This window comes from Polistes fuscatus, unplaced genomic scaffold (assembly GCF_010416935.1).
Source record: "Polistes fuscatus isolate 324 unplaced genomic scaffold, CU_Pfus_HIC Scaffold9, whole genome shotgun sequence".
Lineage (NCBI taxonomy): Eukaryota > Metazoa > Arthropoda > Insecta > Hymenoptera > Vespidae > Polistes > Polistes fuscatus.
In genome coordinates, this window is record NW_025113173.1 from 2,549,399 (window position 1) to 2,562,872 (window position 13,474).

General features: G+C 31.0%; 2 protein-coding genes across 6 annotated transcripts; one reads left to right on the plus strand and one right to left on the minus strand.

Moving 5' to 3' along the window:
- Window positions 1-1,554: 1,554 nt before the first annotated feature.
- On the minus strand, window positions 1,555-8,413 carry LOC122525555. 4 transcript variants are annotated; one of them, XM_043648424.1, is made up of 11 exons: window positions 7,987-8,413; window positions 6,705-6,806; window positions 6,475-6,613; window positions 6,236-6,397; window positions 5,628-6,159; window positions 4,995-5,549; window positions 4,496-4,915; window positions 4,234-4,422; window positions 3,284-4,143; window positions 2,761-3,204; window positions 1,555-2,684 (listed from the first exon to the last, which is right to left on the minus strand). In XM_043648424.1, the coding sequence occupies exons 1-11, from the start codon at window positions 7,998-8,000 to the stop codon at window positions 2,490-2,492; spliced, it is 3,612 nt and encodes a 1,203-aa protein (XP_043504359.1). In that variant the 5' UTR covers window positions 8,001-8,413; the 3' UTR covers window positions 1,555-2,489. The 4 variants fall into 4 exon arrangements, with proteins under 4 accessions (XP_043504359.1, XP_043504357.1, XP_043504355.1 ...); XM_043648422.1 differs by having other exon boundaries at window positions 6,705-6,809; XM_043648420.1 differs by lacking the exon at window positions 7,987-8,413 and adding an exon at window positions 7,421-7,700 and having other exon boundaries at window positions 6,705-6,809.
- A 725-nt stretch (window positions 8,414-9,138) lies between these two features.
- LOC122525600 (ras-related protein Rab-18-B-like) lies at window positions 9,139-11,389 on the plus strand. Of its 2 annotated transcripts, XR_006305824.1 has the most exons (5): window positions 9,139-9,539; window positions 9,685-9,802; window positions 9,927-10,244; window positions 10,444-10,663; window positions 10,887-11,389. XR_006305824.1 is itself a non-coding variant. In XM_043648517.1 (4 exons), the coding sequence occupies exons 1-4, from the start codon at window positions 9,457-9,459 to the stop codon at window positions 10,603-10,605; spliced, it is 681 nt and encodes a 226-aa protein (XP_043504452.1). In that variant the 5' UTR covers window positions 9,139-9,456; the 3' UTR covers window positions 10,606-11,389. The 2 variants fall into 2 exon arrangements, 1 of the variants encoding a protein (XP_043504452.1); XM_043648517.1 differs by having other exon boundaries at window positions 10,444-11,389.
- The last annotated feature ends 2,085 nt before the right edge of the window (window positions 11,390-13,474 follow it).

A 13,474-nucleotide genomic window follows, 5' to 3' on the forward strand; every position in this document is an offset into this window, starting at 1 on the left:
TGTAAAATCTCTCTTCAATAGTATTAATTTTTAATCGATCTTGTATATCTTGTGTACATACATATATATATCTCTATATATATGTATATACATACATATACATATATATATAGATAAATATATAATAAGAATATGCTCGGTGATGATGTATGTAATGTTTGTGCACGTGTTAATGAAGGATGATAATTTGTGTGCTGAGTGATTCGATTTAAAGCTAATATATATATATAATATAATATATAATAATATATATAATAATATATATTATATATATATATATATATCCTAAATGTAAAAAATAAAGGGTTAAGCGATAACGTCATCAATTACAGTACGAAGCAATTATTAATGTTCTTTTCTTTCTCTTTCTCTCTCTCTGTCTCTCTTTTTTTTTTTTAATTTTTTTATTGTTGTTGCTGTATTGTAACTACGACTTAAGCTTAACTCTACTACTTTGTTCGTGTAGTTTTTTAATTTTCATTTGGTTTATCTTCTTTATACTTTTTTTTTCCTCCCTCCCCTTTTTTTGGTCTTTTTCTTTTTAATTATTATTCTGTAACTATTACTCTCTCTCTGCGTAGACAAGTAACCAAGAAACTAGTAGCCATTATTATTCGCATAGGAACGTTAATTGTTCGTGTTTATGTTTAATGTGTGTGTATGTGTGTGTATGTATGTGTGTTTATTTGTATATGTATGTGTGTGTGTGATATAATTGTTTTATAATTTAAATATCATATTTTTTTTCCTTTTTTTTTTTATATTTTAATGAAACGCGTAAAGATTTAACTTGTACTCTTCAGGAACACATTGTACACAATGAGAGTGACCGTGTATGTAGTCAAATAAAAATAATAGTTGATCCGTGATTAGGTTTTTGGGCAGCTCTGTATAACATTGTTATATTTCTTATCTTTTTCTCTCTCTCTCTCTTTCTTTCTTTCTTTTTCACATTTTCTCTATCTATCTTTCTTTCTCTCCCTCTCTCTCTCTCTCTCTCTTTCATTCTCTCTTTCTTTCTTTCTCACTCTCTCTCTCTCATTCTCTCTTTCTTTCTTTCTCACTCTCTCTCTCATTCAAAAACTGTGATAAGCGTAACGGTGCCTTTAAACATTTTTTTCGCTACAATTACATTGATAAAGCTGAATTTGTTTAACAATGGATGATGGCGATGGCGATGATGATGATGAATAACGATGTCGTTTAATGACGATAATGAAAATCAATAAAAAATAAAACATTAATGTGTATTTATATATATATATATATATATACACACACATGTATCATCAATTTTCAATCACAATATGTTATCTATTGAATTTAGAAACGTCGTTTAAGATTTTCACGTTAATAATTATTGAACGCATTGAAAAAGTTTTCAGAACTGATTGTGAGATAATTTTAATGTTATATATATATATAAAAAAGGAAGAAACTATTTTGCGAAATGATGAAATAATAATACATCTATATATACGTATATGTACGTAAGTATGTTTAGGAAACTAAAAAAGAGGAAAATCAAAGAAACGCATCTGCGAGTACAACTTATTGATGTTTTACAATGTTTACTCTTTTGATAAACGTTGTACACGTCTCTCAATTCATCGCTTATACAAAAAAGATCATCGCGAAGAGTGCAGCTATACATGATAACACATGAAGATCTTGTATCTTACACGAGATTCAACAATGATCGAGTAAAAAAGCCCTCCGCTTGCTTGCTTGCTTGCTTTGCGCGGTAACAAGGGGATGATAAAATATATATGTATATATGTATATATGTGTATATATATATATATATATTATTATTACAGAATATATTCGGATGAGAGTGGTACAACCGGGCAAAAAGGGGTGGTGATTATAAGTGTAAAAATAACGTCGAAAAAAAGGAGTAAAATTTTTTTGTTCGTTTAAGGCCCCGTTCTCGAGCAAATTTTTATATTTAGAATCACCTCTCGCACGGTTGTATCACCCTACCGGATACACTCTGTACGCATATACATATACATGTATATATATAATATGTGTATGTGTATATATATATATATATTTATATATAATATAGACATACAATGTGATATATATATATAGAGGGATCTACATAATATAATCTAATAATCTCTATCTTTATAACATAGAATCTGTATATAAATAATAAATAGAAAGTGAGAAAGGAGAATAGAATATGGCGTTATTAGCTTGGTAAAACTTCGAGCACTAAACTTACCAACACGAGAGAACATTCAAGGTATATTTTTTTTTTCTTATCTTTTCTTGTTTTTTTTCTTCTTCTTCTTCTTCTTTTTCTTCTTCTTCTTCTTCATCATCATCTTTTTAAAGTGACGAAAGATGAACAAACAAATAAACAAAAATATACGAACGTGTAGAGAACAGTGAGATAACTAACAACGGGTGTGAATATACAGCTGATTCATTTGGCATAATAGTCTAAAGTGTTCTTTACTAGCGTAATAGAATGGTCAGTGAAGACCATCGATCCAAGCAGTGTCTAACGACTCGATCAGAGTACGAACAAAAGCCATTTCCTTTCGTGCATTTTCTAATATAACACGAGGATCTTGTGATGTACACCGTAAAATGTTTGGTGCCATTACCATTGCAAGATTATTTGCATCCATTTTGGTACGTGCTACTACTTCAGGCCTTGCAAAGATCTGAAACGAAAAGATAAATATTTTTATGTTATTTTTTTGTAAAAATTCATTTCGTAAATATTATTATCTAACTTACCTGTAAGAATCGTATAAGGTCACACAAAACGCGTCGATTGAGATCAGGCAATCTATCAACGATAGCAGCTACGCTAGTTGCTGAAACTTGTGCATCGTCGTGACGCATCGATACGCACTCCGTATAAAAGGAGTCTGGTATCAAAGGTTCGTATAATTCGCGTACCCATAGCTTTAATAAGGAAGCAGGAGCATGTGCATCTTGGGAAGCTGCCAATATCGCGCCATCTTCAAATTTATCTAAGCAGGCCTTCAAAGCGCTCACTTCGTCGGCATCAGCGGATACCCGGAAAATACCTTCCGTTAATGTGCCACCACGTACCAATACTTGTCTCGTTAAAGTCGTTTGTATCCACGGTAATTCACGATGTGGGAAACGATCTCTTTGCAATGCCATTACTTCGGACAGGGTTGCACCAAACATAGATGCACGGAAAATTTGTATCTATCGTTTGAAATAAAATATAAATTATTAATAAAAGACATATTTAAATAAATTATTAAAACAGTTATTAAATAATTACCCTAGCTTGATCGATATCTTCAGTGGTAGCCTTGCGCGGCTGTCTTTTACCATGAGCACCAATTCGCTGAAGACGTTTACAGGCAACCGTTGCATAATGACTGACCTGTACATGAATTGGCCACTTAGCAACCTCTGGAAATTGGAAGTTTGGATCGCGGTGCCTATTCATGTATCCTTCGAGGTAAGGTTCAAAAGTAGCGCTAGGTGGTACAAACGCTAGACAAATAGCCATCAGTTCCCAGCCTCTACGAAGACTTTCTTTTCGAGGATTTTCTGTAGTCTGTCTACAGATTTGAACATACAGCTCATCGCGTAAAGGTGGTTTAGAAAATGCTGTATTTACGATGTCCATAGCAACTCCGTCTAACGTCATACCAACGTTTGCCTTACGATCACCCATATATACTTGAACCAATCGAAACAAATTGCATGCCTCTCTTTTCAATAATTTTTCACCATCAACAACAACCAACATAGGCTGGGGTATGGGATCCTTTGACCAACTGAGAATATCACGGACACTGAATTTCTTTCGAAACAATAATCTTAATCCTTTTGGTCTTCCGCAATTCAAATTAAGATTGTCTTGAGCATATTTTTCGATATCACCACCACTGGTACTATCGTCACGACGTGCCTCGTCTAAATCGGTATTATCGTTTCCTGTACCCACACTTGGTATAGAAGTTAAAGTGGAAGATGGTAAAGATACTCGTCTAACACACGGAACAACGCTATCTTGTGTTTCTGTTTGCGTTACTATAGTTGGCGAAGGTGGTGGAGATGGTTGTGGCCTTGTTAATGTGTCGGCTGTATTATAATAAGTTGCTAAACCAGCGGTATCATAGTTACCTAGATCTGTAATCAAATAATACAAAAAATTAATGTAAATTGTTTAATTATTGATAAAAACTAATATGTACATTAGATCAATGATAATATATTAACCAGCATAATGATCTTCGAGATATTCTTGGCTAGACGAGTCACCCTGATTACTTGCTGCTTCGTCATCGGCAAATTGATCATCAGAATCATCGTCAACTCTTCCTCCTATACCTCCACTTCGACCACCCTCTTCGTCTAAAGAATCATCACCCTCTTCTACTAACAATGGATCTCCAAACTTGTAACAACCTTTAGAAATAAACATATAAATACATCACATACGACTAATCGTTAGGTAATACAAGAACAAAAATGTAATTACCTGATAATTTAGCTTGTTGAAGAATATAATGTTGAAGTGGTAACAAATGATCTGCATCTGATAAAAGATTTCCATAGAACGGAGATAACGGTGGACTCGGATTACCATTACTTCTCTTCTTCTTACTATCTTCCGTATCCAGATGTCCTTCAATATCTTCTCCTACAGCACTATTACTACTGCTGTTGCTACTGTTGCTACTACTAGTGTTACTACTAAGTCGTTGCCTAGATTGTTCATGACTTTGACTTATCAAATAACGCTCGTGCATGGCATCCTCGTCTCTATCTCTTCTTCTACTTTGCTGTTGTTGCTGCTGCTGCTGCTGTTGTTGTTGCTGCTGCTGTTGTTGCTGATGTAACTGTTGCAATTTTTGTTGTTGCACAAAACTATAACTACGAGCTAGAGGTTGCGATGTGCCTATAAATCAATCACACAATCGACTTTAATATTTCAAAAGTTATATTTTAAAAGCAAATTTCTAAATTCATGTACTTACAGTCAAGCGAATTATTGCACGCCGTGTTTCTTCTATATTCCTTTTCTCTATCACGATCCCGTTCTCTTTCTCTCTCAGATACTTCCATACTTCTCTGTTTGGCTACGTTAGCAATAATTCCTGTAGCTCTTACTAAACTCTTGGATGGATCATTTCTCTCTGCTAACATTGCTCCATACATATCACGAACATTCGCTTCTGACAATGAAGCAGAACATCCATAATGTCTTTTACCTATACTACCTGTAGTATCTTGTTTATTCATATTCCGTGGATGCATGGAACTTGGATAAAAGGCAGAAGTATTAGATTTGTCTAAACTATTAACTCTTTCTCTTTGATGCATTTCCCAATCTCTTTCTCTAAGGAAACGGTTACTGCTTTCAACTAACGAACCATACTTTTCACCTTGGGATTTATAGCTATGACTTATTTGAACTTCTGGCGGACGATAGGGTGGCATTTCTTGCCTGAATACTCTTGATTCCATTAAAGAATCTCTATATGGAGAAGTACTTGGTTCAGGACCATAGGAACCCCTACTACTTTCTTTACCTACATTTTCAAATATATTTTTAAGTAATTGATTTTTGATTTTATTCCATTTAATAAGACAATCTTTAAAAACCTTACCATTTTTGTTCTTTTCAAGATCCAAATTTCCTACTCTACCCTCGCGTTGTGCATCTGGGAAAGTTTTTTTCTTGAAGAGAGGAGTACTAGTTGAGAGAGACAATCCCAGTGGTGGTGGTTCACCCAATGATATAGACTTCTGATTCTTAACGCTTTCAAGTGTCCCACTTTTATGACATCTACCTTCTAATGTGCCACTATGCTGTCTAGGTGAAGACTGAGCATGTGTTGGAGGAGGTTGAACCGTAGTACGATGATGATGACGATGCGGAGAATCTAGCAATCGATACCCTGTTGATTCTAAAGAAGTACGACTATGGGAGACAGAACTATCACTGGATCGACCAGAATCTTGAGAATGATTATGTTGTCGTCTAGTTGCTGGTACTTCGTGATGTCTATGGTGCCGATTATTATGATGATGATGATGATGATGATGATGTCGTCTCGAGGAAGGAGATGGAGATGGTGGAGATGTCTGCATATCCACACCGATGCCAGATGTTCGAGATTTACTAGCACTACCCACTTGCTATCGAAATAAAAATACAAAATCAATATACGAAGAATATTAAGCAAATACCTTTGCACAGAAATATTAATCTTACCAGCGTAACAGATAAATTAGGATTGTCTTGATGATTAAAACGCATTGAACGACTAACAGGTGTTTGAGTCTGCGTAGATACAGATTCTTTCTTTCTAGGTTCTGCATTCTTTTGGATATCACTTCCACTACTACCAGCTGGCTCTGTGTTCTGCTTTAATGTCTACGAACATCAAATTCATACAAATTAAAAACTTGTAAAATAATGTAAAGTAATATCGACTGGATACAATTTTTCACCTGCAGTTTTGCTAAGGGTATAATGTCGCAATCGGTTGGGCGATGCCAGACAGTTTTCTGAGACGTGGCATTATAGTAATAAAACCTTGACGTATTCTGATCAAATAATTCCCACCACTGATTATTATCCGTCTTCTTCCTGTAAATTATTCATAAACGTAAACTCTCTGTTCCTTTCTTTTTCACTTTCAAATAAAAAATATATAAAGATAGAAAAAATAATCACTTACACAGGTACACCAGGTGGTGGATCCCATACGCATTCTCCGGTGGTAAGGTTGGCATACATATGCTCCTTCGTACGTGGTTCTATGATTTCGACCCATTCCATCCTACTGTAATTATTTGTAATTAAGATATCACATTTGAGATTCGCAGATTGGTCTATGTTAAAAGGAATGTACGAGCCAAATAAATTATGAAATCATTTGCCGAAACAATTAATTCCATAAAACTAAGAGTAAAGAAAAATGAATAAAATTACACACATTTTCATATCACTTATCATTCAACAACCATAAGGAATTTTATTTAATAGTGTTAAGCTCGTTATTAAAAAAATTGATTTCAAACGTAAAAAGTTCACCATCAATTAAGCACTCTTTAACACTAAAATGTACAACAAATATTTAAACTAAAGTTAATCCCTTTGACTTGTGTGAACGAATGGAATAAACTAATTATAAATATAACGAAATGATTAAAATACACCGAACTGAAGCAAGTTAAAAAGTGAGTAATTGGAAAAGCAAATATGTGAAAAACCACAAGCAAGATACATAATCTATTAGTCACTTAATTTCTAGAAATAAAAGCTGATATAAAAATAGAAAAAAATTAGGGAAACAAATACAAAAAAGTAAAAAAGTTAAAGTTATGAGAAGCAAAAGAACATTCGACCCCTATTGTTAAGATCATAAATTGATAGGAATGCTGGTGGCATTACAAGCAACTGCCTGATGTCATGTTATCCGTTTAATTGGCTAAAATAGGCCGTGGAGAGTCATTCGCGCGTAGATCGTGTGCGTATAGTCGCGAAAAGGAAAGAAAAAAAAAAGAGAAGAAAGATAGGGAATTAAAAAAAAGGAAAAGGAGGAGAAGTAGAAGAAGTAGATGAAGAAGAATAAGAAGAAACGAAAGCGCGAAATGGTGAAAGAGGAAAAAAGAAAGATAACGAATAGTACGGTGCAGTGCGCAGAAAGAGAGTGAGAGCTAAGAGGCGCATAAAAATGACACAATGTATAAAAGACAATAAGTAAATGTTGGTTGGTTGGTTTGGGGGGACCCGCCCAATATCTTAGGAGAATCGTGAGAAAGGTTTAAACTAAATCCCATATAATAAGACGAAAAACTTGTCTAGAGTGAAAACTGGGACGGGTCAGTGGTAAAAATTCACTATCGATCTGCAGCAAACCATTCGGGCTAAGCATACATACATTATATCGTTATGTGTGACTAGCGCGTTTACGACTCCTTCTTTAATCATATATTTAAAATAGAAATATATTTTACCCGTCCGATGCCATTTCTAATGATTCTTCTTAAATTCGTTAAATTAACTGAATCACTTAACGTCACTACGTGACACTTCATAAGAACAACAATGACACTTCGATGTTGCAACGTCCCATTTCCACGAGCACGAGCGACGCACTCCCTTCATGGCAGCCTACCGCGGCCATCTTAATCCTTGCAATCAAGCCAAACTTCTCTCTACCTTATTTTAGATAACAAGTATACTCTTACATACTTTTTTATCCCTCCTTCGATATTCCTTCTTTAACATATATACTTTAAGAATAATCATTTATTATTTTATTTATTTATCATATGCGCGCGATCAATTCAAATTCGATATTATGGTTAAATTAAGTATGCGAATGTATTCATCCGAATAGATAACTAACTACTGTATGTGTATATATATATATATACATATATATTATCGTGTCGTTTGTTCGAATAACAATGCGAATCTATTTTTTTCATTATGCATTCTTATTTCTTTTTTTTTTTACTCTCTTTTTTCCTTAACTTATATCGAAATTTTAATTTACTCGTTTATACGCGTAAAAATAATGATTAATAATCGACATTGTATTGTCTGTAATAATTTATTACAAACGTCATCTTCAGACGTGCGATTATGCGAATACCGAATTTGGTATAGGTTAGAAATACTGGCACCATATTTTCCTTGATACAGATACCACACTAATAAAAATGAAATTGCATATCATTCGTCGAATTAATCCCTCTGTTTTATTTTTTCTTTCTTTCTTTCTTTCTTTCTTTTTCTTTTTTTATCCATTTATGTTTACTTTGTATCAAGTATTGATCGATCGATCTATTTAAAGCATACATTTTTTAAATAAATAATATTAACTATTACGAAATCGTACATTTCCCCATTATAACGTATAATAATGATTTCATTGTATTAATTCTTAAAAAAATAATTGAATATCGCATTTGTTTTCATTAAAAAAGAAAATCTTTTCGAGATAATTGTTGTTAATAAAAATAATTAACAAAATTATTAATAAATTTTTGATAAAAATTATCATATTCATAATATTCATTTAAATAGAAATGATAATTGATTTATGTGTATATATGCAAAAAAGAAAATAGGGGAATATTTATATACACTTATTAAATTAATTATACGAAGAAGAGATAATAAAAAGAAAAAAGTTGCATAAAATTGTAAAAAAAAAATTTTGGAAATGCATTTGGCGATCGTTGCGCCATCTGAAGGACGATTGGGGAAGTTATAGGAATCTTTATCATAGAAGGGAGAATTTCTATTTCTGCAGTTACGAACTTGTGTGTCACCGGATTAATTTGTGACGCGTTTATGTTGTTGATAATTAATACTTATGAAGTGCAGATATATTGTTGCATTATCAAAAGTCAATTGTGTGTCGTAGAAAAATAATACGACGCAAACGTTAAAGAAAATACATTCAAGTGTACATCATGGATGATCATAACATGGATCAAAATATTTTAACAGTTCTTAAACTTCTTATGATAGGAGAATCTAACGTGGGTAAATCAAGGTAGATTTAAACTAATCGTATATATATATGTGTGTGTGTGTATGTACATTTATCATATACAATTTTTCTTGATAAGGTTAATTTACAATGTTAAATTAATTGATGATATAACGCTCATTCTTTCTTTTGTATTTTGTATTTTTAGTATACTTTTAAGGTTCACAGAAGATGAATTCTCGGAAAATATGCGAAATACAGTCGGCATGGACTATAAAACAAAATATATCACAATCGATGATAGTATAGTGAAACTTGCTATTTGGGTTAGTTATTTAATTAATATTAATTACTTGTATAAATAGTATTATTCTGAAACCATAGGTGTGTACATGTTATGTAAAGTTTTAATTGTTATAATTATATATATGTGTATTGTCATATATATAGGATACCGCTGGACAAGAACGATTTCGTACTCTAACTCCAAGTTATTATAGAGACGGACAAGGAGCTATTCTAGTATATGATGTTACCGATAGGAATACATTTTTAAAACTCGATACATGGCTTAATGAATTAAATACATATTGCAATAAAACAGATATCGTTAAAATGATAGTTGGTAATAAAATAGATCTACCTAATAGAGAGGTAAGCAATGAAGAAGGTTTGCAATTTGCTAGGAGACATCAGTCGCTTTATATCGAAAGTAGTGCAAAAACTGCAGATGGAGTTAAGTGTTGCTTTGAGGAGCTTGTTCAAAAGGTAAATTACAATGATTTATTGTATATTAATCCATTACACTATAATGACACATGAGCCTTGTGATACGCATTATAACTTGAACATGAGAAACAAGAATCCTACTCTCCCCCTGTGGCAAATTTTATGAACTTATTTATTAATTGTTATAAGGAATTAACGATATAACTATTGTGTGATACTAAATATTATTTATTAATAGATATTGCAAACTCCCGGTTTATGGGATACTCAATCACAAAAATATATCGATAATGGCAATATAACCGGCGCAAGATATCGAATGGGAAAAAGAGGATTACAATTGACGGATGGTTACGAACCACAGAATTCATATTCGCGTTGTTATTGTAGTATGATTTAAGTGGCTGTGATAAAGAAATTCTTTTGGTAATGATTATAATCATGATGCCTACTGTATGGTATGTTGTTTATTAAACAACAAGAATAAGTTACAATGAATAATTAATACTGTAAATCATTGTTAGAATTATATTACATTAGATAAAGAAACAAACATACAACCATCTGTGAACAATACAAACAAAATGTGCTAACAATTTATATAGAGCTCTTTATTATAATTAATCATTTAATTAACTACGAATTTAAAAAATATCATCAATTTATAGTTATATATTGCAGGTGTACAAAAAATCGGACGTAGGGTGAGCCAAGAATGAAAAGCTGGTGCTTTGAACCATTAATAATAAGCTAGCCAAAGTTCTGTTTATTCAAATATTCTAAATGAACAAGGTTTAATTTATTTCGAAATTATTCATAAATAAATATTTATCCTAACACTTATCAATTTTTTATCACAGACGCTTGATCACTTTTTATAGAGTCTCTTGCTTTGTTACATTTATACACTTATATAAAGTTTGTTATGTGGGTGATATAAACGTATGTCTATCTATTAGAGGATAAAATTTGTCTTTCTTTTATAATGATCTGTCTTTTACTTGCTTATATTCCAATACCTATAATGCACATAATTTATAGAAGATATACTGATCCAAAAATTAAAAATAAGTGGAAATATACTCGTACAAATAAAATTTTCAAAATAATCTATGGTCATTGTCTTATACACAAGTCTATTGTAACTTATTGTACTTATTTGTAAATAAAGCATTTTCAATATATATTATATGCTACTATATTAAAATATACAGTGTCCTGTAACTGGTGGTAAAAGCAAGCAGAAATGATTCTACGTGAAAAACTAAATTGAAAATTGTAGAATTAAATTTGTTCGTATATAAGACTTTGTTTATGAGAAAAACAAGTTTAGAAATTTGTTATATATTCGTTTTCTTGATAAAGTTTCAATTTGACACATGACTTTCTGATATTTCAGAGAGTATTTTTACTCTTCTTAATATTTTTATATATATTGTCAGTATGATGATAATATTTGTATCAGTTCTACACTTATACACTTATTGAATAAGTTTCTAAAATTGCAAGTTCAGTCAAGTATATAACAAAATTTTGTTCTACATTTTTGATTTATAGTTTTTCAGAATTCTACAGAATCATTTCTACTCGTTTGCACAATCAATTAAAGGACACCCTGTATGTTATTAAACTATTAAATTCATATATTTTAAATATTTTGTTAACAAGATCATACACAATTTGATAATAATGTAAACTGATGCTCAATTATTTTTTGATTTCATTATGAAATTTTATATTAATTTCTTTGCTATATATTCACAAATTTCTTGAAGTATATGTACAAACAAAAGTTATCAATATTAAAAAATTAGTATATCTTATGTCTTCAATATTGCAAGACAAAATAGAAAATAAAATCATGTCTAGCGAAACAGAATATGAACAAGATATTTCGTCGTGCACTTCAAGTAAAAAGTATCTTTCTCCAAATGATTATACGGTAACAAGTCAATCTTGTACTTTTAAACCATTCAAATGTTCCTGCTATGAATATCTAGAATCAACAAAATTAACGTTAGTTAAATTTTATAATATATATTTATTCAAAGTTTTTGCTAGAATTATTTGAATTCTCTATCTTTATATATATATATATATATACAGGAACAATAAAGTATTAGCACTCATCTGGGCATTGAGCAGTGTTTTAAAGTACAATCCAACGGATCCAATATACTACATATCGTATCAACTATTACGTTGGAAATATAATAATGTTCCAGAAAAATATGTTAAAGAAATTATAGATTATATGGATTCACAGCTATAAATTTTTCTTAAAAATTTCATTTATTTGACAATTATAATTGTACATTCGTTACAAATTTATTAGAACAAGTTCGTTTTAGTGCAAAATCTGCATAAGAGTATTACATAGAAAGAAATGGAATGGTTAAATACCGGACGTGTTACAATAAAAAAAACAATATGTTTTAACACATTTTGGCAGTGTTCTTTACATTTTGTCTTGTAAAATCTAAAGTAAGTTTTATAAGTTTCTATATATTTTATATTTTACGATGAAAAATATAAGTAAAATTAATACTCTATTTCATTTTAAAAGTCTTATTTTTAAAATAATAATAATAAAATAAAAATAAGTAATCTTAAATAATTGTGCTGAGATGAGATACAAGGGATTCCAAATAATTGTGAATTGTGATAGTCTAAAAATCTTGGAATGCCTTGCATAATAATACAATAGCCAACAATATATAATGTTCACTGAAAAACTTCACTTCTTATATGTTATATATAAAATAAAATAAAAGGAGTTAATTTTCATAAAAAAAAGGTATGACAAATAATGCTGGTTTCAAGGAAGCTTTCATATCTTACAGGCTAAAATAAAATAAAATTACTGGTCATACACCATAAATATTAAGTCGTTAACATATTGTTTATAAATCATTGGACATGTGAATTATTTAAATGTATCTCTATATATGTCATGTATCATATAGTACTTACATATGTAATATAAAAATTTCTATGGGTGCAATGATTCAGGTACTACCGTAATGAATCAATGGTATAGATTACAAGATTATAATAAATTCACTACAATGAATGATAGAAATAAAAAACTTTCTTAACAATTTCCAGTTCCCAGCACTTTTTCTCATACAAATAATCACTTTTCGCTGTAATTTAAATTTACAGCGAACTCCAATAAAATAGCAACGTATCAAAATATATTTTTGCATCTATCTGTTTGGTCTATATCCTGAGCTACTAACAGAAAGGGATTACTATTACAGATGAAC

Bases quoted from the DNA above. Each gene is read 5' to 3' on its own strand.
- LOC122525555 (XM_043648420.1), bottom strand. From the start codon at position 7,440: ATGACATCAGGCAGTTGCTT. The intron at 6,810-7,420 runs GTAATGCCACCA...AAATAATTACAG, and splicing joins ATGACATCAGGCAGTTGCTT to TAGGATGGAATGGGTCGAAA. The intron at 4,144-4,233 runs GTTAATATATTA...ATTTGATTACAG, and splicing joins TCTCGAAGATCATTATGCTG to ATCTAGGTAACTATGATACC.
- LOC122525600 (XM_043648517.1), top strand. From the start codon at position 9,457: ATGGATGATCATAACATGGATCAAAATATTTTAACAGTTCTTAAACTT. The intron at 9,803-9,926 runs GTTAGTTATTTA...TCATATATATAG, and splicing joins TAGTGAAACTTGCTATTTGG to GATACCGCTGGACAAGAACG. The intron at 10,245-10,443 runs GTAAATTACAAT...ATTTATTAATAG, and splicing joins TTGAGGAGCTTGTTCAAAAG to ATATTGCAAACTCCCGGTTT.